This window comes from Anser brachyrhynchus, assembly GCF_964034855.1.
Source record: "Anser brachyrhynchus genome assembly, chromosome: 20".
Classification (NCBI taxonomy): Eukaryota; Metazoa; Chordata; class Aves; order Anseriformes; family Anatidae; genus Anser; species Anser brachyrhynchus.
Genome location: NC_137713.1, coordinates 11678239 through 11705468, shown reverse-complemented (window position 1 = coordinate 11705468; position 27230 = coordinate 11678239). Strand labels below are relative to the sequence as shown.

The window sequence follows — 27230 nt, the reverse complement described above, 5'->3', positions numbered from 1 at the left end:
CCCAGGCTCTCACAACACTCTCTGCATGTCTGCACAGAAGAGATTTGGGATGGGGCTGCTATCAAAGAGGCTTTGACTAGACAGGCCTTCCCTGGAGCAATAACTGATAGCATTCAAATAAAATCCTTCTGAGTCCGATATGGTCCTATTGACTCTGAAACTATCAGGGATCTTCACATGATCGTGTATCCAATGGAGACACTCAATCACAGTCACTGAAACTAAAGGAAGCGGTCTTCTTGGTCTTCAAGAGCACCTACCAGGGATCCTCCCTTTCTTTCTAGGGGCTGTCTGGCATTTTGTTCGATTACTATGACTTCTGGAGCAGAGCCCAGGAGCTTTATGAGCTTCAGAGTGCCCCCACATTCATCTGCTCTGTCCCAGCACGGCCATGCCACTGCCGCCATCCCCTGCTTTCACTCCCAGGCTTCATTCCGGGCCCTACAGATTTCCCTGGTCCTTCAAAACCCCCTTCATATCCAGGGACCAGGGCTGAACATCGGTTGATTATAAAACAATTTCTTTTGTTGATAGAAAATTCTTTGCAGGGCGTGAACAGCAGGAGAAAGAAAGGGTTCCTCTGAACTGCGCGCTCGCTGGAAACCCCCGAGGGCGAGAATCCGATCCCTGTCTTTGAGGCGAGCAGGCCTGTCTGTACAGGCCGCAGGAGCCCAGGAGAGCTTTGTGCGCGCACAGCCGACACCAACACCCGCCAGCCTCCTCCTCGCCGGCACGGGGCCCCTGCAGTGCGCCAGGTCCGTTTGCAGCATGCCGTTTCTACGCCCAGCACGCAAAATGGCTTCATTTCTCCTATCTGTGCACCCCTACGGACGTAGCCCTCACGCTGAGTGTGCCGGTGTCCGTTCCCCACCAACCTCCTCCCCACGGCCTCCCAAGCCACAGGCCTCACGCAGCCTTGCTGCCTCCCTCCCCACCCCCGCTCGCCCTGCGCCAGCTGGCTCAGCCACCCAAAAAGAAATCCCTCTCTCTGCAGAGCCACGGCTGTTCAGAATCTACCTGTGCATCCTCCGGAGCGGCTCGGGAGGACAAAGCTCTCCGTCCGCTGACCACGAAGCATGGCCAGCGACACCAACCCCTCTTTCATAGACCGGGACCCCACCATATCAAATGTGCGTGGCCACCACAAGCACTGGGTGTCATGATTCAGCAGATGCCACTGGATAATCTGCTGTTAAAATCAACGCTTCTGAAGGGAAATCCCGAGGATCAGAAAGTGCCGCCATTTTGCAAACCAGGCAGAATAAAACATTCCACACGAGCAAGCATTTTGTTAAAGCAACTGGTGCTGAGCTCAGGAACCAGATTTCACAAGTTTCGCAGTTGCCAGCCTTACGAAGAAGAGGCCAAAGGAAGCGAAATCTTTCATGCATTTCTCAGAAGTCTGCTGCCATGGTGGCTTGAACTACAAGCCCTGCTCCAAGTCACAGACCTGTCTCCTTCCCATCAGAAGCAGCGACACCTAACTTGCACACCTCTCTTACACAGCCATGCAGCCCTGAGCATCCACACCAGGGTCACACACCCCTTCCAGCATCACCTGTGTCCCCGGTCCAGGAAAACCCATGGGCTCCTGATTGCCCCTAAATGCATTTTCTGTCCTCCCCTCCTCTGCCTCCACCACACAGCTTCGCTATGGGGTCTCTCAGTCTCTCATGCAGCACTACTACACACACAGTGTTTGGTACTGACTTCAGAGAGAGGAGAAAGGAAAGCCAACAGACATGGGGTGATAGGAAGGAGCTAAAACTCCCTGTTTCTGGACCCCAGAGCTGCAGCTGAATCTCTGCTATGCATCTGAGCTGCAGTCCGGGTTTTCACTCATCTTCACCCCCTTTTACTATGTGCATTTCAGGTGGTAATATGGTCCTCAGCACATCTGGGGAGGTGTTACAACAGCCAGACCCTGATTATTTCTGGTGATGGCCCCACGCACTGGGGCTCCACTCATCCTGGTATATCCAGCCCACCTCGGCCCTGCAGACGGCCGCTGTGTGGGATTTCTCCCACTTCCCTGCCACAGCCCCCATGGGACTTTGGCAAAGGGTGCATCACAAAGGAGTGCAGCTACAAGCCACCCCATGTCCTGCCAGAAAGACATGGTGAAGAAGGGATGGCAATAGCTGCTGCCCCTTCCCTTCTCTTTTTCCACTTCCCCATTGTGCTACAGATGAGGAAACTCCTGCTTGCTCCTCACCCTCCTGGCGTTACTACAAACCATCTGGCACAGCCATGCCCTCATCGTTGCACAACACCAGCCTGAATGTGTCGGCTGGTCCGAGCAGCCGGTCCATGTCAGCTGGGCTGGCAGGACTTGGAGGAGCCGGGCAGGAAAGGACGGGGAGTAAGGGAAGGTCTGCTCAAGGAGGCTCAGTAAAAGTCTGATTAGGAATGTGACAGGAGCTGAGAAGAAAGCACAGGGTGTGGAAAAATAGGGAGGAGAAAGATTGTTTTGGAGGAGAATAGGTCCAGAGCTCTGGGCAGTTTCATTAGAGGAATATTAAGTAAATGAGTCAGAGCTTGCGGTGCCTGAGGCTCGGGAAAGCTGCTGCTGGTGTGAAGGGATGGCAAGGGAAAATGAGGTTTGTGGCATGCTGTCTGCATATGAAATTCAACCATAACAAAACAAGAGGAAACATGTTGCCTGCTTAATACTTTTATTAACATTTGCAGAGATTAAGTACTGCAGACATTCGATCGGTGCCTTCGTCTGTACCTGATTCAAGCTCTGCCTCTGTGCTTAGCTCTGGGCTAGTAACTTAAATGAACATTTTCCAATTCATTACATTTTCAAAAGGCAATGCAGAGCAGCACTCTGTGCTCCCCTTCTCAGGCAGCACCTAAAAACCCACACCCCTCTTCCAGATTTTCTGTATGTCAGGCTCTATGCATTCATAGCTGAAATCTGGATATAAACTTGGTGTCCTAATTCCTGCACCTAAAAATGGGATATTATACCGATATCTGTCCTGCAAGAATGATATATGCATCAGTAAATGTGTGTCTTTTACTGTATATATACAGGTGTGTGTCTGTACATATATATCTTGTATCTATATCTGTATCTACATATACCTATCTTACAAAAACAAAATCCAAGGTTGAAAGTCAAGATGGGTAAAACAAATTGCCTGCTTTAAAATTAGAATATTACTTTCACAAACATCTGGGAAACCTAAAGAAAGGCAGTCTGCATGAAAGGGTTCAATAATTAAAACAAAAATAATAATAAAATATTTGTAGGTTGAAATTCTATGCCTGTACAAAAAAAACAGAAGTATTAAAACTACCAATCACCTTTCTGTGGTAGTGACAGCGACCTGGAGAGGCTAAGGGAAGTAAGAAAGGTAACAAAATTGGAGAAACACAGTATTAATAAGTGACTTCAACCATCACTATATAAGCAGGCAGAGCAAATGTGTTGAGGTCTGGCCACATCACAGCTTTAGATATCTTCATCAACTTCTTTGTGGAGCACTTCAGGGAAACCTTCAAACTAGACACTATCCTACATAGTACACAGGGGTCTGGTTTAAGACAGAAATATCGAACATAAGTTCTGCAATGTATATATTTCTGTATTAAAATTCTCCTCCTCATAGGAGAGAGAAAAAAAAACAACAACATAACAAATCAAGCCATTAAAATTCTAAGAATAAGGAGAGTAGTTAGATGTTTCAGAAAGCAAATGAAAAGGTAAAATATTTCCAATGATTCTAGGTGATACAGAAATTATTTAGAGATCTATTACAGGCTTGGAGTAAATGTACACCATTGTGCAAAAGGTCCCTATATGGAACCCAAAAGTCCAACAGTGAACAATAAAGGAAAAGAGAATACCAGGAGGAAAAGGCAACCTTTGAAAAGTGGAACTTGCATCCAAATGCTGAAAACATAAATGACTATAACCCTGGCAAGTTAAGTAGGCTGGTCAAAAGGGAACAACATGCTAGGGGCCTGCATACAAACAATAAAGCCTTTTTCAACACATCAGAAGAAGGAAGCCTATTAGTGAGTTTCTGTGGCTAACAAACAACATGGGGAATGAAAGATGCACTCAAAAAATATTTGCAAAAAAGCTAAATGAATTGTTTGCATCATGGTTCACTACACAGGAAGTCAGGAAGTTCCCATGCAGAGCATTTCAGCATATTCATAAATTACTTGGGAAACGGTAAATTAATGAGGTGACAAAATTTGCAGATGAAACAGTATTTTTTTGAATTATCCAATCTAAAGCTGATTGTGAGACTTGCATGAAGGATCTCAGGCTACTTGGTGTATGCTTTAATAAGCAAGAGCATGCCAATGACTCCCCCCTCCTATGCCCACCTCCACCCTTGTTCCTGACCACATCCCCTGCTGTTTACACTGTTTGAGCTTGTTTAACTTACGAAAACCTCAGAAAAAGACCTAGCAAAAAATGTCTGTTTTCTGCAGTTTTAATGATTTGGACTGGTTTGGGAAAGGGTCTAATGAACACTGGAGACAGAACAAGAAAGTGAACAGTTACCACATGGAGAGTGGGCATGAGGGAAAGACGCAGCTGGGGAAGAAACAGGGAAGAGCAAGTTTTCTTCCTTTCAGTAGCAAGGAGCTATCAATTAGGATCAGCTCTACGCAGAACTGCTGGTTGGATGGCCATGTGATAAAATGACAGGTGAAGTTCAGTATCAGTGCAAAGTGATGTGCCTGGGAAACAATCATGCCAATTTTAAGGACAAAATTGTAAGCTTTAAAATAGCTAATTAAACTTAGAACTAAGTTCCTGGGATTATTCTGGAACATTTTCTGAAAACATCAGACACTACCCAAAAAAGCAAGTAGAGACTTACAGAAAAAGAGGACCAGGAAATATTGTCTGTGGTAAACTTACGGCTGAATGGTGCATTCAGTAATGGCCATCCTATCTCAAACTGGAAAAATATAACAGGAAAATGTACACAAGTGACAACAAGGTGTGGAATGGCTTTTGTGTAAGAGCCTAGAACGTTCCATCCAAACGAGGAGTTTTATAAATTTTTTAATTTTGCAAACAATAGAAACATAGAATAATTATTCATCATTCTTCATAATGCAAGGATAAAAGCAGGCACCCAAACCACAGCCAAGTCAAAGGTCAGAAGTAAACAAAAAGAAGACTTTGCACAGGCCCATGTTTCCTGATCCTTCCCTGATGAAAGATGATGTGGAGGTGTAAAAGACCCAGCAAGCCATGTAGGTAAGATCCACCTGGGCTAACTACCCAGGTGGCCTGTATGTAATTTCCACCTCTGGTACTCCCAGAGCCATTTCCTGCTGGGATTTGGGAGGATACACCAACATTGATCTTTTTCTACTGGGCACAGAGAAAAAGAAGATGGTCTTGCCTGAAGATGATCTCAGAAAACTGCAGCAAAACTACTCTGCCTATCCTGAGGTCATTTCAACTAACAATCATTTCAGCTGATTTAAGCAGCTACCACATGTACCTATGTATGTAGCTCATGTACTGCTGAGCTAGCTGCCTCACCTTCCTTTAAAGACAATAGAAAAAGAAGTCATGTGAACTGTGAATGCACAGTTCACTTGCCCTGTAATAGCTGCCTATGTTGTGTTAGATCAGTTGGCCCCAAGAAGTCCCTGTTCTGTGCAGTGACATTCCACAAAATGGATAAAACTCATCTGCATAGAAGACATTCTGGAGCACATCTGTCTTGCAACATGGACTGGATTCACAGACCTCTCATTTTTCACTTCTGGGTAAAGACACCTTTGGTTTTATGTTCTCCAACAAATGTAAGAAAACTGTTCTTTTAAAACCAACAAAGCAGGTCACTTTCTACACAAAATTCTGACCCTAAGGAGATGATGACAAAATAATCAGTATATGAATGTACGTATCCACGCTTCTCAGTGTGCTGATGGAAGAGGTTTAATATATCTAGTATGATAACAAACAACATAGAAGAACCTACAAGGAACGAAACTCTTGACTCAGGCTTTCATACTTCCTTTAAATCAGGCTGCAGGCTTTGATGTCAAATAATTAAACCAATCATGCAGTTTAGCAAGGCTGTGGTAATCACTCATATCTCTGTGGCAGGCCCTAAAAGCGGTGCAGCACGGTCATTCTGTCATCTGCCGTATGGTTTAGCTCATTCTTGTTAACCTCCCTTTTCAGCATGCTTGCACGGACGCTGCACACCTTGGAAGAATGAAGATACAACACCATAAGCCGAACCTGGTTGGCTCCAGAGAATATATAAACATTGACTGAACACTGTCCAAGTTAAGACTGAAATGGTATTACCAGGCAATAGGAAGAAAGAGAAGAGGCATTATCAACTTGACTTTTGCTCAATTATCCAAATTTACAACCTTGGTTTCTCATTTAATCCTGAACTTCCAGTCAATAATGGGTAAAAGTACATTTCATTCTTATTTTACTACACGGTAGCCATCTCCTCACTTCTTGATGAGATTGCATTACAGTTATCTAGGTATTTTGTTATCAGACAAGATCACTACAGAGAGCTCTGAGGATACAGAATGTAACTGAATACTTGATAAGCATATTTTAAGAAAGCATAGTAAATCTGGCTGCAAGAGACAAAATTGTGTCCTAGTTTGTTTAATACGGAGATCCAATTATTGTGTTTTAGTCATAAATTCCTTTATGGTTTGAATCACTTATAATCAAACCTATTTCTTTTTCTGGGTTATTCTGCAGCAAGACAGAACAGTGGCAAAGACTGAGCTTTTAATATCTGGACTGAAGTTTTGAGAGGCTAAATGTTTTCAGCAAAAGAACTTTGAAAACCTGAAACAACCTCATTTCGCACCTCATTGTCTGATGATGTCAAATTTCCAAGTATCTTGTAAGCATGTCTGTTTACACAGGCTCTGTCTTTGGGCAATGAGTTCAAAGGATCTAATACTTTTTTCCATTTGATGATCTGAGGAGCTTTTAATGAATTGTCCGAGTTGACATAATGGTTAATTTGGGTCTCTATACGCTTGTGTATGTGGGCTGTACACCTAGATCTTAAATGAACAGAAGAGCAGAGGAAATAGGTCACTAGAGAAGACAATTACTAAAATGAAGGGGAAATGCACTGAGAGATGCTTATCTTCTTAAAACATGGTGGAAAACAAAGAAAAAAAAATAAGCACTGAAACTAGAGAAACCAAAGGATCAGCTTACATGTGAAATGACAGATATCTTTTCCCTGTAAATATATTTGGAAGACAGTTGAGTTCCTGAAGTTATTGTGGCAAAACAGAACTGAATATCAGAGGTTGGACTCGGTGATCTTGGAGGTCTCTTCCAACCTAGATGATTGTGTGATTCTGTGATCAAAATTTAAAGATGAAAGCAATTGCTTTGAATCTCAGAACTCTCCCTCTCCACCACTGCTCACAAATGTCTTCTGTAAAGAGGTCAACACTAGACTCGACCAATTCAAACAAGCTATTTTCTCCTAGTAGATGGCATTTTTGTTTAAAAAACTGTATGATTTCTATATCGTAAGCTTTCATCACTGTGTCAGTTACAGATAAAATGACAGAAATTTCTTCAAAAGCTAGCTGAACACATCACTCAGATGGGCTTTGTATCAGCTGATCATAACAAGAAGAGTAACTTCTACAAAAAATGTCACAAACATTATATTTCAGTTAGTTTTTCACAATGTTTTTTTTTTTTCATTTCCCAACTGAAGAGATAAAAGGAAATTTGGCAAAACAGCAAAGATGCACTTTCTTAATGAACTATTCACATAGGCATATCAGCCAGCCTTCAAACATTTATAGAGATGAACCTCTACACACTTAGGCATCTACAGATGAAGCAAGCATAAGGTGAAGAATAAACCAGAAGGGCATTGAATAGGCACATACATCATTCTGTTTTGTTCACCTTGCTTGAATCACTTCAGTGGAGTTCAGTTATTTAAATGGAACTGAAACAATATATGTTAAGATCTACCTATTTAACTGGAAAAGTCAATCAAATGGAGAAACTCAGATTACTCCTGCAATTCTTCCACAAATACATAAAATAATCCTCAAAAAATTAGTAACATTCCTTTTATTAGTTCTGAGCTTCACTTAGTTCTATCAATTTCAAAGAAAACAACTTCTTTCTGGCAATCTTGCTCTAGATAACACAAGGTCCTGTACCATCAAAAATAATGTCAAAAATGAGACCTGACACTAGCTCTGATGTCTTGGGCACACTGGAACAATGGACGTTATAGCATGACCAGATATAACGGCAGAGACACCAATATGAATCAAAAATGAAGAGCTCAGAAAATACTCAAAGGACTTGTTCCCTTGAAAGCACTGACTCTGAAAGGAACCAAAGGTGGATGAAAGGACAGCATCATGCCAAATGAACAAATGAACGTACACTGCCAGTGTGATATCATGGTCAGAATGTCAACTGTAACCCTCTATAACAAGTTAGACAGGTGAGATTTAAGATCACAGGAGTGGCCGTACTGGCTCAAATGAAAGTTCCACCTCCCTTTGCCAAGGGCTGATACTAGATGCCTAGAGAAAAGGACACGTAATGGGCACACAGAAATAGCGACGTTACTGTGAAAACTCTTCCCCATCTGGAGACTCATGGCTCAGACACATGACATATAACCACTTCAGACAGATCTTTCTTTGAGACATACTGCTTCTAAACAGCACTGATGTGATTATTACTGGTATTAAATGCCTAATTTCGCCATCCCACTTACAAAGAAGAAACTGGAAGGGAAAAAAAGACTGAGGACTAGAATTTTCTAAATGCAGACCTGCAGTATCAAAATGATCGTATTACCTGAGAATTGAAACTCCCCCAAATGAACCTCCCACAATTGTAAACTTCTGAGATACCTTGAAAATGAAACATGATTGCTTCTTAAGAAGACCTCTGCAATATATGCTTAACATATTCCAAAGCCACCAACTAGTTTGTATGGCCAAGGGATGAGAAGACTGTTGCTAACTTCCGCAGACAAACAATGTGATCTTTCCACCAGGACAAAGACAACACAAAAATCTTCCTGACTTCCCTTCAAATCTGTGCTAACATAAAAATGACAAAAACACCATCCCACATGGTCAAAAGTATCACTTAGCAGCTTTCACTTAGGTTCTTCAGGACTCTTTAAGTCCTACATAAACTTCAGAGAAGCATAGGAATATTCTCGCATCATTCACACAACATCTACAGTTACTCAGCCCACCTACCTAGATCCATGCTCACACAAATGCTTAACTTGAGTTTATATGCTATTAAAAATCTCTCAAAATTCTTAACATAGTCAACACAATTAAATAAACATAAGAAAGTTTGCCTTCGTGGAAACACCAGACTTCTCAATACCAGCATTCATCTTGTTTACTCAAATCAATATGTCCATCCACAACTACTGCTGATTTAATTCCACTTTTTTTCTCTCACGTCATAGATCATGGCAGAAGGGCCAGATTACTGGTGTGGGAAAAAAAATAAAAAAAAGTTTACCATCATTAAGTAGTCTTCTTTGAGATCACATCATCAATATGCATATATTCAGTACAGTAAGCTTGGATATACAGTTCAGTGTGGGCCTGCAACTTGTCCCAACCACAAGATCTCAGTGGAAATGGAGAAAGCAATCAGTGTGGATTTGCAATACACATCTCAAAACAGCCCAATTACTATCAAGTTATCTTCTTTTCTTCTTCAAATGACAGTCCACATACATATTCAAAAGGTGAGTAACTCCAAACAATAATTCCCCATCTGTCTCTCCCCACAGGTAAGTGGGGAGGGGCATCTCGAGCATTTTAGAGTAGTCTGCAAACCACAAGCTGCCTAATTTGGCATAATTCCTAGAAGCATCTGCAATGGTATAGAGATTAATTGAACACCACATGACAGCTCTGCAGATGTCAAGAACGGAGATATCCTCTAGAGAAGCTACTGTACAACTTGACCTTTGATGGAACTTACTGATGGCCGGAGGCACGAACACTTAGGCAGTATCATAACATCTCCTGATACAATATGTTATGCAATTACCAGTATCACTGTACCTCTTTATCTCCCAGTTCATGACACAACTGAATAGAGGCCACCTGACAGGTTTAGTTCTCTGTAGACAGAAAAGAGATGGTCTGTTTGACATCAAATGTCCGAAGAGACATGCCACTGTCCCTGCTGGTCCGGGGTTCACTGGTAGGAAAAGAAGAGTTATTTTCTGGCTCCAGTGAAACTTCTTTATGACCTCAGGAAAGCATATGAGAAACCTTATCTTGGGAGAGGGAAAAAAGACACTCCATGTTAGACATTTAGCATGTGGGTCTTTCTTGCCCTCTGGCAGAACTTCTTGCTACCAGAAAAGTTACATTTAAGAACACAATTAGAGTAATGAGCAAGCTGCCACAGGTTCACGTTATTGCCCCGTCTGGTTTGTGAGACCCTGCATAAGATTCCATGCTAGAATAGAGGCTAACACTTTTTTAGCAAAGCTCCATACATAATTTGAGGACCCAAGGGCCAAAGAAAACTGAAAATCCCTCAGATGGACAGAAATGATTGCTCAGGTATCTGCACTGATATAATTAATAAATTACTGCTCATTAGTCAGAGAAATTTGCAAGTGAAAAAAATGGAAAATCAACTCAGTACCTCTGGAATGATAAATTCAGTCTTCTTTAGAAGACTTTACGGATTTGAAGACTGTAAGAATAATTCCTTCTCCCACTCGTCATGTGTGTGTCCTTTTCAGACAGAACTCGTGAAATCAGATCTGTCAGAAGAGGTTTATTGCGGCTGCAACTGGATGCTTATCATCCCCTGTCCTAGAGCAGCAATACCTTGGAAAAACTATACACACATCTGTACTGTCACAGCAATAATGCAGCCCATGCCATTGTTTTTCTTAAGCACTTCTGATTTGCATATTGCTGTACTATAAAATAGTAATAATGGTCATAGCAGGTAAGACCAAAAGCCCACTGAGTCCAGTACTCTGCAGTCAACAATATTAGTAATTGGTGCCTAAAGGAAAAGATGAGAGTAGGGAAGGTTTAGAATAACTTTCCTCCCTTTGTGTTCAGACTTTTTCAACTTTACAGCCTTTTCAACAGTACAGGAAAAAAGAAGGTGTGGGGAGCTGGGGGTCGGCTTTTTCTCACAGGTAACTAGTGATAGGACTAGAGGGAATGGCCTCAAGTTGCACCTGGGGCGGTTCATGTTGGAAACGAGGAGACATTTCTTCTCAGAAAGAGCAGTCAGGCATTGGAATTGGTTGCCCAGGGAGGTGGTGGAGTCACCATCCCTGGGGGTGTTCAAGGAAAGGTTGGACGTGGTGCTTAGGGACATGGTTTAGTGGGTGACATTGGTGGTAAGGACATGGTTGGACCAGATCATCTTGGAGGTCTTTTCCAAACCTAATGATTCTATGATTCTATGATCACACCGATAACTCTGGCTTTAGCATTTCCTCAGCCCAAGCTAGTCAGCCTGAAGTGTGCAGGATGACCACTAAAGCATGTTGCCTTGTCTTGCAGTAGGTTTTCAGGGGAAGAAGGATTAGACAAATATCAACTATTACTTCAGATCACAGAACCAAGAATTCAAGAGACATGATGGCCTGTAGACAATAGAGACAGAACTTCATCCAGTGAAAAGGAATCAATCTTGCAAAACCCCTAGCTTCTGCAACCTGTCCCTTCAGACGTTATTCCACATTTTTCACTTGTAGTCTGTTGGCTAAAATGACTTTCTAACACTGACATATTCAGCATCCGTGATAGCTGGGTTACCACCAGACACACTGGATTCCCTAGCTCCATGGCTTCCAACAGAAAGGATGGGACCTCAGAATACCTTGTTTTACATTACTTGAACATGAAGACCTTAAAATAAAAGTGGTACAGCTGGCAAGTGTTTGAAATTGTTTTTGACTTCAACACAGTGACTGGTCTTTGTGGTGACCAAATACCTGATGTTCTTAGATTACTGTGATTCACTCCCTAGGCAAGGAGAGAGGTATGGATGCCAACAGCCCTGTAAAAAACAACAAAAACAACAACAACAAACTTTCCTCTAAAATGTGAAGAGGCTCTTATTTCAACCACAGGAATATCTGACTGTTACTGAGATATGGTTATTATAAGGGGAACCCCACAAGAGCATGTACACTACCCGAACACTCTCGTAGGTATTGAAGATGCAGGCTCTGTTGTCTACAATATACACGAAGCACTGAGAACGTGAGGAGGGATGAACACATGCAGTGCTGCCTACAGAGCTAGCTAGCGAGCAGTCTCCTGCTACAACAATATCTTGTGACAGAGGTCCTTGAAAAGGGCAGGAAGCTGCAAAATTAAACAGTGTACATCTGATTCTTGCTCCCTAGCACTGGCTGGGCTGATCATCTCTGCTCCAAAGCAAGGTAAGAAGGCTGATATCAATGGAAGAAACAGAAGGATGAAGTAAGCCTTCCTGATGATATCCTGATATATGCCCAGGATGATAGGAAGGCCAAAGTGCCAAGGGCATCATATGAAGCTTAAAAGCACCAGTTGAAAGCCATGTGTTGAGGCCATTTGCAACAATGATTCCCAAGGAACTATATGGTGCTTTCTGCAATTTTTGATAGCTGATCCTTGTCTTCATTACTTCAATCTATTGAATGTATTAGAAAACTCTAAAATATTACCAAGCACTCAGCTCCCGTGTGCTTTATAAATGTACAGGATGGCATGGCTACCATCACATATGCCTGCAGAACAATATTTGTCAGCTTCTTCCACTGTGAAAATGTGCCAGGTATTCTTACCATCTGCTTCCTATCTTCTAATAATTATTTAGTCAGTATTCTCCTTTCAACCCTTAATTTCCTTAAAAGCCTTTAATGGGGGCATTTTGGAGTTTCACCTGGACCTATCGAACTGTCCGCTGACTTATTTATTACACTCTACATTATAGTTACTGACAACTTACTCCATGTGGATTTTACAGTACTGGGCTTTTCCAGATGACTTGGGGCCAGTAGAAAAACTGGTATCGCATCAGCTGCCTTCCAGTTATTTTAAATATGAGTTTATTAACATAGTTAATAGTTCAACTATTTCATCCTCCACAACTGTTGGGTCAATACCATCTGATCCTGGTGACTGATAACGCTAATTTTGTCTATCTACATCATTATCTTATCTACAGACACTTCAGCCTGAGACAGATGAAAGAACAAAAAATATTGTATTCATTTTTCTGATATCAATTTGGCTGCCCTGAGTGCATCTTTTATACTTCAATTTTGTATAGTTCCTACAGATTGTCTGGCAAGCTTTCTGCTTCTGATGTGACTAAAGAGAATCTATTATTAATTATTCTATCCTTTGCAAAGTTTCTGTTCTCCTAATTCTTTTCATTATGCTTTAAACATATTTTAGCTTGTTAGTACGTGTGATCCCTCCTCTTTTTCTCATTTTACCACGATCTTTGCTTTTTCAGGACGCTTTCATGTACTTTCTTTTACCCTTATGCTTAGGTATGTAGGTCTCATTTTATCTTTTTTTTTTTAAGTATTTCTTCAGAGGTACATTTGATCTTAATTCCTTCCTACTGTAGTGTCCTTACATATCTTCAAATCAGCTGTGAGGATATAACTCTAAGTTGCCTTCTTACATTCTTTTTTAATAAGCTTACTCAGTTTTATGTAGCCCCTCTTCCTGAATTAAAAAAGTTAAAACTGTGGAAGACTTTTTGGATTCTCTCTCAATATCCTTGCAGGTACAAAATACATTACCATCACCATCACAGAGCACCTTTCAAAAGATGATTTTTGAACGAGGTCCTGGAAAAGGCCATGGCAAGCATCACTCCTCTCCTTGGTTCCCTGGCTAGCAGCTCCCTGAATGACAATGGCTGTAATTGAAGCTTCCCCTTACTGCTGCATTTCCTGCTCTTTGATCTTCCTCAGCCTACCGAAGTCAGTGCCATAGGTTGGCTGACTGCTCTACAGTGTCATGTGGATGCAAGATGGTCCATCTGGGTGTCTTCAGCAAAAGGAAGCTATGACTGGTTTTCTTAGGGAAGACTCAGCAGGAACCTTCCCCATGGGCATTCCCTAGTGTTTGGTTTATGGGGAAAGCAACCACAAAACAGGCAGTCAGAGGGGAGCATGAAAGCATGGGCTAGCACCAACTCAAGCCATTACTAGGTGCAACCATCAGAAATGGCATATGGTGGTTTCTCAAGCAAGAACCCACAGAAATAATTTTGATAATCTTTTCTAACACAGGGTTTATAGGAGCTGTATGTTGCCCAGGGAAGGGGTGGCATCACCGTCCCTTGGGATGTTTAAGGAAAGGTTGGACCTGGTGCTTAAGGACATGGTTTAGTGGGCAACATTGGTGGTAGGGTGATGGTTGGACCAGATGAACTTGAAGATCTTTTCCAACCTTAATGATTCTATGATTCATCCATCACCCAAACAAATCAGACTACAACTACCTGCATCTCTCATGAAGGTGTACTTTGTACAAAGTTTACAAATAACAGCTTTTGGTGCAGCAATCTTCCTCATCAGAGACAAAACAGATGTCAAAAGTACTCTGGAGGAGACAGCAGAAAAAAAATAACAACAAAAAAAAAAAACAACAAAAGAACAGATGATCACAGAGAAGAAATGAAGAAAGCAAACTGTCCCAGGCAAATGACGCCAGGCAACAGCAATTTTATGTACTGGTGGTGATCAGGGTGAACACATACAGAAAAATAACAAAAAACATTGTTCTGACCAGAAAGTAGGATGAAAATGTAAGGGGCAAAGATAAAAGAAAATACTCCAGAAAGCAGATGAGTAGGAAAAAAACTAAAAAAAAGCCGTCTGAAACTATACGACCTGAGGTGGTTTTAAGCTTATATGCTCATATGAATGAGACCAGATGAAACAGAGAGTAACAGGGAGGACAGAGACAGAATTTTGCGGTGGTAGGGAAATATTTAGAAAAAGGTTTCTGGTGCTGTCATTTAGGGACATGTGTGCACCCATAGCATGGAACAAAAGAATAACTAAGGTATAGCATGGCAAGAGGGAGCTCTTTCTTATCTCTTCAGGATCTTTGCGATGTTCCACTTACTTTGATGTGAAACTGTCTTGGTAAATAAAAGTTACTAATACCATTTTGTAAGTAACGTGATTCAACATAGAAGCAATAGCAGAGATACATGTTACCCCTCCTACTACTTTCAGACATAGTTCACTAGGGTTTCTGAGGTTGTATTTCTTCACTGGATGGTGGTCTAAAGAGAAGCCTTATGGCTAACTTGCTAAGCAGTAACTTCTGATTCAAATTGTGATCCAGGAAGTTACAGAAATTGCCACGGTGCACACTTTGTTATTTGACTTTCATATCCTTAAAGATTTTTGCTATATTTAAACATTCAGGAAACAATATTAACATTTTACCTATGATCCTGACCAAAAACAAACCAATGGAAGAATGAATGTTCTTCATTCACTCCCTAGAATATCTTCTCAAATTCTCTCTTCTGTTCTACCACGTGGCAATCTCCCCAAATCTTTTTTTAGCCTGTGTCTTCACTGAAGCTACTGTGCCCTACTATTGAACTTCAAGGCATTTGGAAGGAAAATGGCTTCACGTCTGCAAGAGCACTAGAATGCTATTTATTTTGCATATCTGAATGCAATCTTTCTCTGCTAGCTCCTGCAGTGATACAGAAGTATCCCTTCTGCAGGGACCCACAGGCCAACCAAAGCAAAGCTACCTAGATGAACAAAGGTTCCATGGAACAACAGTTGTTGAAGTGCTGTTGAAGCAGATAGCCTAAATTCTATTTTTTCATGTAATCTTGAGCTAGAATTCACATACCCTTTGGCAAAACCATAGTAAATTTAATCCCCAAACTGCTTTATTTGCATTCTAAATTAACAGAGATCATAACTGAGCTTTCTACAAAAACTTTAAATTTGTTTCACAGAGTTTACGGCCAAAGAAAATAATTCAACTACGTAGTCAGAATTATCTGTATATGACAATCCATTACATTTATGCAACTGCCCCGACAGTGAGCAGAGTAATGCACATTAGATTAACCAAGATGATCACCAGAGACCAAATGACTGAACAAAAGAGAAATCAAAGGGCCACTAATGCCCTTAACTAGCCCCTTTAGGGCTAGGGAAGTGACAAGGTGAGAACACATCCAGGATTATTCATGTCTCAAAATGCAAGAGAAGATGGTACACACCCAAAGTTTCTGATAATTTGAATGGGGTGGTGGTGGAAGAAAGTGTCTTCCACTTCAAATCCGGCAATCTTTTCTTTCTTGCGCATGGGAGTAATGCATACAGCCTACACATTTGTGAAACTATATTCTCTCTACTACCTACACTGACCATATGTTTTAGTGTTTTGTTTTAAGGCAAGGCCAATCCCTGATGCTCCCCCAAAAAGGTGAAAAGGTCCCAAGTCTTGGCCAACCCTGCATGGAGGGAGCAAGAAGAGTTCCCTCCTGAGCCATGCAGGCATCAAGCCAGAAGCTCTGAAGCATGAGATTACAATTCCTTAGAATCACAGAATCATTAAGGTTGGAAAAGACCTTCAAGATCATCTGGTCCAACCATCACTCCACTACCAATGTCACCCACCAAACCGCTGTCCCTAAGTGCCAGGTCCAAATGCAGGCTGAAAGTGTTATGGGCAAATGAAAGGCAGTAAAACACTTTATTTCTCTGATGACAGTGAAATACTGGAAAAACAGAGATATTTTTTAAAAAAATCACAGAACTCCAAGACAAGAGACCACCATGACCATCCAGGCCACTTATGCCTACTTCATACCCTTTCTTGCTGTCTGTATCTAATGTAATTTTAAAGACCTAGAATGGAGGGATAACCAAAATTTTGCCCGATAACTTGTTGTAACCTTTAATTTTACTTACAGTGAAGAACCTATCTGTTTTATCTAAAAAATTTGAGGTAATCAATTGTGTAACACTGGTTATTTAACTTCAGTTTTCAGCTACTAGATCTGGCTATGTCTTTGCTAAGCTGCTCTCACCCTCTCCTTGTAGGCAATCCTTTGTGTAAATGGATACATTTATACTGCAGTTTTCATTTTGCACTTTGAAAAAGCTGAAAATAGTTGAGTTCCTTAAGCATTACGTTTTGTACGTGGGATCATTTCTGTAGCTCTCCCTACAGTTTCTTTCAATACTTCCATATCCTTCTTAACACTTGGGTACCAGAAATAGGTAAAGCTCTCCAGAGAGACATTACTAACACTGAGTATAAAAGGAGAATCACTTTCATTATTTTCTTAGTATTTGCTTTTTGATGCACCCAAAGATAGCATTAAAACAGGAATGACAGCATAGGATTCATCTCTTTTCATCACTTACAGGCAACGCTATTTTGAAAGTTGATTATTTAGGTAAAAAGATTGCACTGATATTATGTCTTGGAAAAAAAAAAAAAAAAAAAAACACTTAAATAAATCCTGTACTGAGATGGACTTCAATTCATCTGCAGGGTTGCTTAATTTGACAAGATGACCAATGAAGTACGTGACACCAAGAAGGATGCAAAGTAACAAAACCCAGGCTTTGTAGTTGCTTTTTGTGAGATGACAAGAGGAAACACCCCAAATCTGAAAATGGATTAACGACTTAAAAATACATATCTAAAACAACATATGCAACTAATACATTGATACTTCAAGTCTAAAGGGACTGAATGCAACTATTGAACATAGAGCAGCTTGCACCCTACAGGAAAACAAACAAACAAACAAACAAAACAACTGTAACAAAAAACATAGCAGAAAAGCAAAAGAGATAAATACACACATGGTTCAATATTTTACTGACATATGTACTTGTCTTTAGACATTTCACATCTACCTGTTTTAGAAATAAATTCCTAAACATGCGAAGAGGTTACGACTTGTCTAAGAAAGAACCAGTGGTAAAATCTGAATGTTGACTGCTTGAGTGTGCTCTACAACCCCATACTCTGAGTTTCAGCTTACAACTCAGCTTTGTTTATAAACCAAAATGTCATGTATTTGATTCTTGGCAACCCCTGCTACACAGATTTTATGATACTGAAGACAGTTGGACCTGAAGATCAAAGTTTTCCATTGTATTCATTTATTACTTTCTTCCTTTTAGGTTAAAACTTTCTTGTTTTCAGTTGGAATAAGACTTCGGGGGAAAGTCCACAGAAAGCTTTAATGCACCTTTGAGAGCTCTAAGCATAGAATAACACAGAGATACAATTGTAGTATATTGTGTTATATATAAAAATATGTAACACAATTTTTGTTTAAAATAAATTCTAATAAAACGGACCTCTCTTTGATCATGCAAAGCTTGCAAAGTTTGTATTACTTGGATAATTCTGAAAGCTTCCATTTAAAAAAAATCATGAATTCACATGCAATTCAGTCTAGACTTTCATAATCTGCATGAAATGCCTACCAAACATTTAGGTTTATGGAGGCGCAGAAAAAAAAAGAAATTTTCCCTTTTAACCTCACCCCTCCTGCCAGCTTATCTTTGGGAAATGTCCACTTGCTCCTTGGAGCTATTCCAGGAAGGGCGTGCATGGCCAGGAGTCCTGTGCTGGCTTTCACTCAGCCCTGTTGACACAGCCTTCTGACCATGCAGCATTGCTCTGCTGCTCTTGGTTTTATTTCTGCTCCTTATGCCTGCCCCATGTAAATACTTGGGCCTCCAGATCCATGCCCTCTTTAGTACTGAAAATCTTCAGCTCAGGATGGGTCTTTGCCTCCATGGGTCTCCTACGGGGACAAGGGCCAGCAACAGATGGTACACCAGGGAGCATTTGAGAAACATCCTTGGTGGCAGAAGATTTCAGTTTTAAGCCCTTCAAACTCTTAAATGGAGAATAGCTTTTCATCAAGCATTTTCTGGACCAGGAAAGGGGAAAACACAAAATGCAAAGCTCTAACTCAACCTCTGTGTATGCTCAAGAAAGGGATGGAAGTTCCTCTAGGAGCTTCCCAAGTGATGCCTCTAAGCTCAAATTTTTCTGGAGCTGATTCTAGCCAAGACTACCTACTCTGCATATGGATTTTAATGGCTCACCTTTCAAATAAACACCAATCCTATACTAATGCTAATTACTTATACTATACTAATCTATAGTGTATATTCTACTGTATGTTACCGTAATACGATATACCCAAATCTTACAAGGTCTGTTTGGCCCAAATAGTTTCTTGACCACTATCAACGTACTGTTGTTGGAGTACAATTGCCTTTTTAATTCCTTTTGACATTTCCTAAGACTATTTTTACTTTCTTGAGTAGTATTTATATCACCTCAAAAGATACTTTTTTTAAACTATAAGAGCCATTTGTTGCACTGTTTCACTTTACTGCAATTCCCAGTTCTAAAGGTTGCTGTCGGAGTTCTACTTTCTGGTACTCAGACAATGAATTTTATTATACTGCAGTCAGTATAAGTGGCTCAATTATTGCTAGCTTTTCAGTTAGTTCTTGCACATTATTCAACACTAAGTCAAGAATATCTTTCTGTGTACTCTAGTACTGGCTGTTCCAAGAGGCAGAAATTGCTTCTTTGAACTTACTCTTATTGTGCTATCTGACCAGTTTATTCACAGGTAATTTAAGTCCCCATTATCATTTGGTTAGACTTTCCCACTTCTTTGATCTCTGTCAACATTATGCACTCAACATCCTTTTGTTGATCCAGGAGCTGGTAGTATATAAGACTACTAATATATTTACTTTCTTATGGGTTGGGAGTGTAACCCTCTACGAGCAGTTAAGTAGGTGATTGTAATTCCCCAGCAGCACTATGCATTGCAACACTGGAAACACTCCATTTCTGCGATGATCATGTTGAATTCACCATGCCAGTATGTAACTTCAAGGTGACTTCAATGGTTAATTGTCATTGCTGTTCAAAATGCACCGTGCTTCTTTTCTGACTTCATCTATAAATGATAATCAGCTTTTCGATCGTGTACAACACCTAAAAAGCTTATGATTTAAGATCTAATTCTCACTCGTTCCACCCTAACTAGAAGGCTGACTTTAAAAACCTTGTTTTTTAATAATTTATTTCTTTGGAGGGAGAGGAAAAGAGGATAATCCTTGCTCTGAGCACTTAGGGAGTTTGTTCTGTGCTGTCAAGATTTTTTCTGCAGTCATAAGCTAAAACAATGTGCTCAGTGGGTAAATGAAAGTTGACTTTCTCATGCAATCACCTAATTATGTAACTGCTAAGACTATACGGAAATGAAACAAAGTATTGTGAGACTTGTGATAAAGTAAGACTTCTACTACCTCATTTTTTTTCCTGCATGTAGGCATGTAAAGTGATTGTCCATCGGTTTGCCTTCTCTGTACGAAAGAGAGTTTAGGTATCTCTTTTCAAATATTATTGTTTGGGACTTTTTCAAACTTTTAATATTATTTCCAAAAATACTAGCACCAGAACTAAAGAGAAAACTCCATTAATGATCCCAGCCACACCATACCTACTAGCAGTACCATCCTTTCCCTTGTATACAAGACTGAGGTTATATATACTCAAAAAAAAAAAAAAGATGCTAGTGCTGTTTTATTTATGTATGCTTGTATATCCACTTTTCTAGAAAGCCTTTAATTAAGCGATGTGCTATTTCTCAAATAAAGTTTTTTTCTTCCACAATATTAAATTTGCATGTGAACTCTTGTTGTGACTTGAATTGGACTCCAAATCTTTTATCTCCTTTTGTCAAGTCTCTAAATGTCTCTCTCCTTTTCTTTCCATGAATTTCCTTATTTTCCTATGTATCTTCAAAATAACATCGTGAACTCTCTCCAGTATCAAATGGAAACTGAGGCATTGAGGAAGAAGGAAAACAAGATTTATTCATCAAAAATAAGCTAACAGAACAGCAAAATATCAAAAGCAGAGGTTGTAGAAATTGCATTAGCAATCATATTGAAGGGAGCTAATCTGGCACACAGCTACAGGAGTTGTGATTTGGAGGGCATGCTGAGTCGTTAGCTGCTGCTGGATTTCCATTTAGCAGTAAGATCCAAATACATGCTTTACAGCCTACTTGTCTGAAAGGCTTGGTTCTTCCATTTTTAATACAGGGACTTTTTCTGACTTCCCCGGGACTCTTTTTCAGAAGAAGTGCAGACTATTGCATGCAGTGAGCTCAACAGAGATCTAAACCTCCAGCCATCTGGAAACTGCCAGCTAGTACATATGCTACTTCTTGCTTGTTAAGCAATAGTTAATGCTTAGAGCATGTAATATCTGAGCAAGCTTGTGCTCTGAACAGGCTTGAAGACGATTTCTGTAAGAAGTCTAAGGTGTTGGTTTTTTGACCTATAAAGTCTGAAGTGGCGCTGCCTACTTGAGAAATTCCTCTCCCTTTGCATCATCCGGCAGCAGCCCTGAGCCTCTGCAGCGCCAGAGGCAGTGCTGCTGGGCCCCAGCGGTGTCCCGACGGGCAAAAGGCAGAAATGAAAACCCAGACATTTCCCAGAGAACTGGTGATGAGGCAAAGGGGGGCGAGTGGGAATTTGGCATTTGGGTTATTTGGGAAGTAAGAAAGATAGCTTTAAAGTCACTAAAGAATGCAGCACTATGGTCAAGGTTAGTTTCTGTGGATGATCCTGGAGAACAAGTCGGGAAGAAGAGAGAAGAAGAAAATATTACGGTAGAAGTATAGTTGGTGAGACTCAACCACGGATATGCTGGATTTTCTATATAATTAGGAATGTATTTCCAAAAGTATATTTACCAAAACAACGTAAGAAACCTACAAGTTAAATAGAACTTTACTTGAATATAGGCCTAATCCTGTAGCACTTACCCTTAAGCAACCTCATTATCCTGCTGACCTAAGAAAACATTATCTTGAAAGCAGGACTGGACTACGCATTCACCTTTCCCAAGCTAAACTCTGCAGTTTGTGTTCTCATGTGATGCATATGAGGACTGGCTGCATCTTACTGACTCCGACACAGCCAAGAAGGCCAATCCAAAACCAACGTAAAACTAGACTTCTTAGTTCATTAATTGTAAAGATGCCTAAATTACATATAAAGAAGCAATTATGAAGGTATGTGTGAACAGGCTGAAGTTTATTTACCTAAGAGTTCCAATGACATCAAAGTTAAGCACGTGGCCTGTAACGTTTTTGCAAGACTGGGATGTTGGCAACCACATGTAAAATGAGATTTTCCAATAGAGCATAATTCAGGTGTATTTAATACCTGACTGTTTAAATGCAAACTAAAAATAGTTCTTCCTACTAATTTCTTACTCATATTCTACCTTAGCAGTTATGGCTCCATTTCCCATTTGGTCTCAAGTTTTGACTTTCCAAAGGCAAGAACCCACGGAAGGCTCAGGACCCAAATATCGACATGACATTTAATATCACAAGGTTCATTATGCAGTGGCATAATTAGAAACTATGCTGTAAGATACACAGGGTACTGGATGAGGTGGACTCGAGCTTTCCCAGAGCCCTGTGCCCAGCACCATGCAAACATCCTGCTGCAGCAGGCGGTTTGACCCCCCCAGTCCCAACATCATGCACTAATCCTGAAACCAGATCCAGATGTGCAAACTCTTCAAAACTGAACCCAAATTCAGCGGGATACAGAATAGGAACGATCACCTGTGCAAATCTAGCTGCAGGACCAGGGCCTAAAATCATATACAATGCAGGTCCGTGTCTGTTTACACAAACCGAGCAGATTAGGTTAGTGTTTCTGTAACCCTCTCCATTTTGAGGATGATTTTTAAAGAATGAAGTTTTGTAAACCCCACACTATTCATGGCTTAGTATTCAAAATGCCTCATTTGTTTGCACTGCAGGGTGGGCTTCAATGGCTGCACGTGACACAAAAATCACAGTTTGAATCACTGCATTTGGTTAAAAACATTCAAACACCATACAGAAGAGGTTATCACCTTTTCATTTCAAAAAGGTCCATACTCTATACTTTGTGCTCAGTTGCAACACCACTGTAGTTTTTGTAAGGAATAAATATTGACTTTCCTGGACATTGCCTCACGACAGAACAGGACCTTGAGTACATTTGACTAAGATATTTTTTACCCTGGTAATATAACTTTATAACATAGCTTTCATTCCAGTTATCCGATTAGTTCAAAAGGCTTTGCAAACAGGATCTATAAACGTCACAAATTATCTATTTTAATTTTCAGCCATGTGACTCTGTTTTAAAGCTGGCTCAATTGCATTTCTTTTCTTTTAAGACTATAAAAATCTTTTGATTTTAACTTAAATTTACAGGTTACAGTCTTAATTAAGATTCAGATTGCAACATACCACATTTGCAAAGTCAAGCCAGAAAAAAGCCATGCAAAAATTAGGGTTCAATATTAACATGGGTGATTTTGTCATTCTTGGTTTTCAAGAATAAAGCACATGATGAGCAAATTACCAACAGAAAAGAGAGAGTACACAAAGTCTCAGAAACTGATCTCAAAGCATATTGTAAACAGGAGATCAGCCTGTTCACTGAACAGCACAGCTCCCGGTGGCATCTGTGTCTCACAGTGAGATGTTCGGATGCTCTCCCTTCTTAGAAAAGGTCAGAAACCAGCATGAATTTCGCTTACAAACACACATGGTGGTGGCACCGTAAAGGAACCACCGGATGGGTAAAATGCAGCTTCCAGGTACAGGTGGTACTACAGGCAAGACTACAGCTAGAAGGGTCAGTAATTCTGGGGGGCAACACCTGGATGTGTATTTTAGCTGTAACAGAACCCTAGCTATTAGCAGAAGCATGCACAGATTTCAGAAAAAAAAGTAATCATGTTTTCTGTTAGATGTTTAGTGTCCCAACATGTGACTCAACACAGTCAGCTTTATACCATCAATTAAGATATGCAATAATCTTCCTGGGATCGATTGACCATATCCAAAATTAACATTAATACTAGCACGACTACATATGGTAGCAGAATGAAGAGGCAACCACTTACATAAGCACTTCTGCCTCAAAACACTGTGCAGGGTTGAAGAGCAGCAGCACAAAGAAACAAAACAAACAGGTGGACAGCTCACATGAAAAATACCTTGTTGCTCAGGTTATAAACGTGTAGTCGGGAAATAAAGCCGAATGCTTCAAGCTGGAAGCTGGAGCAGCAAGGAGAAAAAAGGGGGCAAGGATAGAAATAGTGGGATCGTGAGATGGGCAGGGCTGGATAAAACGGAGCTGCTCTTACCTGAAGCAGTTTTCCTTCGGCTGGAGTAACCTCAGCGACATTTGCGAACTCTCCCTCCAGGATGATCGGCTCCACTTTCAGGGGGATCACCCTAATGATCGCCTTCTGTGCCGCCGACCTCTCAGACTCGACTGCCGCTGCCAGCGCCAGCCCTGTATGGCCAAGTCCTACCTGCAGGGTAGCCATGAGCAGCCAAGGCCAGAGGACAGCCAGCTGCAGCTGGGGGCCACCACTCATGCTACCAGCTGCAGCAGCGCGCTCCGGCCACACATACCGCTCCGAACGCGTCCTCGCCCTGCCAGCAGCTTCCAACAGCGGGTGCAGGGCGTGCAGCGCTGGCTCCTGGGGCGCGAGAAAATGGGGAGAGAGGGGCTCAGGTACCGGCCACTGCCAGCGCTGCTCACTGCGCGGCCCTCCTGCTTCTCGCCATCATCGTTTCTCTTCCTTGGTGCCACGTGCTCAAAGGCCGCTTGGAGCTGAAAAGCATACTTTAAACCAGAAAAAAAAGAAAAAAAACACAAACAAAAAACCAACCACTGAAGTTACGAGTCCCTCCTCTACAAGATAGATCCAGAAAGATCAGTAAAAGAGAACGAGCAGGTCACAAGCACGGGTTCAGTTCAGACACAGAGGAATCTCCCGCAGCATTAAGAACTCGTCAGGTCCGCAGAGAGGAGGCACAGGGAGGTTCCTCCATGGACGCAACGTCCTGGTGTCTCCTTCCCAAGAATTAGGAAGATCGCCAGGTTCAAAACATCCATCTCACACATGCTTGAGAGACACATCTCCTTCTTGCCAGCAAGGCATCTCTTCCACAATATATGCTCATGCTCTTAAAGTTGAATGTTTTCTACAGTTACTGGTATCCTTCTTAAAAATTATGCAGGAGGTATTTCTTGCATTTGTGGTAAAAACAAAAGTTTGCTACTGTATTGTTCCCTTCCAAAGCGAATCAATCCCTTCCATCCTTCCTGTGCCAGAAATGCTTCATTCAGGCTTAGAGATCAGTTCTAGTTTTCTCCTAACAATCCAGGCTCGGTCTGACTTTGGGTGCAATTCCCAAGGATAATTATTGAAGTACGAAGCTTCTCTTCATAGTTTCAAGTTCCCAGGAGATTTTAAGAAGGCCCCAAAACATGCTAAAAGCTTAGACACCAAGCAAAGCAGGTATCAAGCAAAAAGTTACCGCATATCTTGTTTCCTTCACGCTACGAGTTCCGGTATTACCACTTCCAAGAAGATCCCAACTAAAGGCCCCACAAAATAAAAAAACCATAAAGTTCCATGGTCTTCCCCAAAGTCACATGAAACGTATCGAGGAGCCTTCATAACTGGGAGACTTTACACAGGGGGTACGTGCAACCAAAAATTTAGAGCGCTCACTCTGCTGTGAAGAGAAGAAGTGATTAAAAAAAAAAAATCTGCAAACCTGTTAGGCAGCACGCCTGCTGCAACCCGCAGGGGCTGGGACAGATGGAAAGGCTTCTACAAATCCCAGAAAAAGTTACTTCCAGTAGCTTAAGGAAACCATGTGCGTCCGACGATGTTTGGTTCGGGTCTTCTTGCTCCTTTTTAGAAACGCAATCTGTTCTTAAAAATAAGGAACCCTTGAAAAAGAAGTCGCGGAAGACAAGCCGCCTCACGCACATGCAGCAGGCAGGTAGGTGCGAGTGGCGCTCCACAGCCCGACGGAGAATCCAGCGAGATCAAAGGGAGAAAATTACCGCAGACAGAAAGCTCCCGGGGCAGGCATGGCTGCAAGTGAAGCGTCCGCATGCAACCCACAGCCTCGGGAAAGAAGCCGGCCCCCTGTCGGGAGAACTCCCGCGGACTTCCCGGGACTCCCTCCCCGCGCAGCCCGTGCGGGCACCGGCTCTAGGCGCGGCGCGGGGCGGCAGCCGAGGCACGGGCAGCGCGGCCGCGGCGAGCCCCGCGGGGCTGCTCGACCATGGCCGGGGGCGGCCGGATCCCGCGGCGGGCGCGGAGCCGCCTTCCTGCCGCAGCAGCGCCCGTGGGCGAGCGCCGGGCGCGGGAGGGCTGCGAGGCGGCCGCGGCTCCCGGCTCGCGGCTCCTACCTGCTGCCACAAAGTGAGGGTGGAGCAGCGCCGAGCGCCCGCCCCGGCCCCGGCCCCGCTCCCGGGCGCCCCCTCCCGCCCCGCCGGCCCGGCCCCGCCGGGCTCCCCGCGTTTCCCCCGGCCTTCCCCCCGCTGCCGCCCATCGAGAGGCAGCGGTAGCCCTTTTCTGGCCGCTGCTTGCTGCGAGGCTTCAGGTCAGGCTGATGTCAGAGGTCTGGAATTCAACTGTTACTCTCCTCTGACATCACCGAGAGGTGAATAATGCTGCAGGTCAGACCTATAACCTCAAAGTAAGGTTGCAACTGGAAACTGGTGAACGGGCGCGCGATGGAGTGGTGCTCGAGGAGGGCACTCAGACACCAACGTGAAAACAATGCCCGGCCTGCAGAAAGCGTATGATCCGGGCAGGTGAAAAAGCACCTTCAAGAAAGCGGAGATTAACGAACTTTTTTTTGTTGTTGTTGTTACGCGTACAGCTAAACTAATCCCTGGAGTAACTCCTTGAAAGTAGAAGGTTACACAAGGAAGAATTGCTCCGCTTTTAAAAATAAGAACGTGGTTCCAGGGGTAAGGGGTGTATGCCGATAAAAGTGGCAGGAGGAACTGCTGAAACACGAAGGACTTTTTCCAACTATGATAATACATCATTTGTAAATCAAAAGAAAGAAAATATAGGTGCAACATCCATATTTCAGTTTGAAAGTTTAATTTATTGCAGATTGGTGCAACCATGCTGCCTGAGCAGGACGATAAAAGAAGGTCCGCGAGGTAAACAAAATTGCACTGTGTTCCCATTAACAAGAATATAGTTAAAAACAAGGTTTTGCTACAGAAGTTACTTTTTATTATTTACTGACTGAACTAGAT

General features: G+C 42.0%; 1 protein-coding gene across 1 annotated transcript in view; it reads right to left on the bottom strand.

Moving 5' to 3' along the window:
• The window catches only part of RNF43 (ring finger protein 43), a 64322-nt gene extending 37964 nt beyond the window's left edge, over window positions 1-26358 (bottom strand). Inside the window, exon 1 of the mRNA XM_080562696.1 lies at window positions 24289-26358. Coding sequence (XP_080418822.1) covers window positions 24289-24525 — 237 coding nt within the window. The 5' untranslated portion in view covers window positions 24526-26358. The remainder of the gene's footprint in view (window positions 1-24288) is intronic.
• Between the last annotated feature and the right edge of the window lie 872 nt (window positions 26359-27230).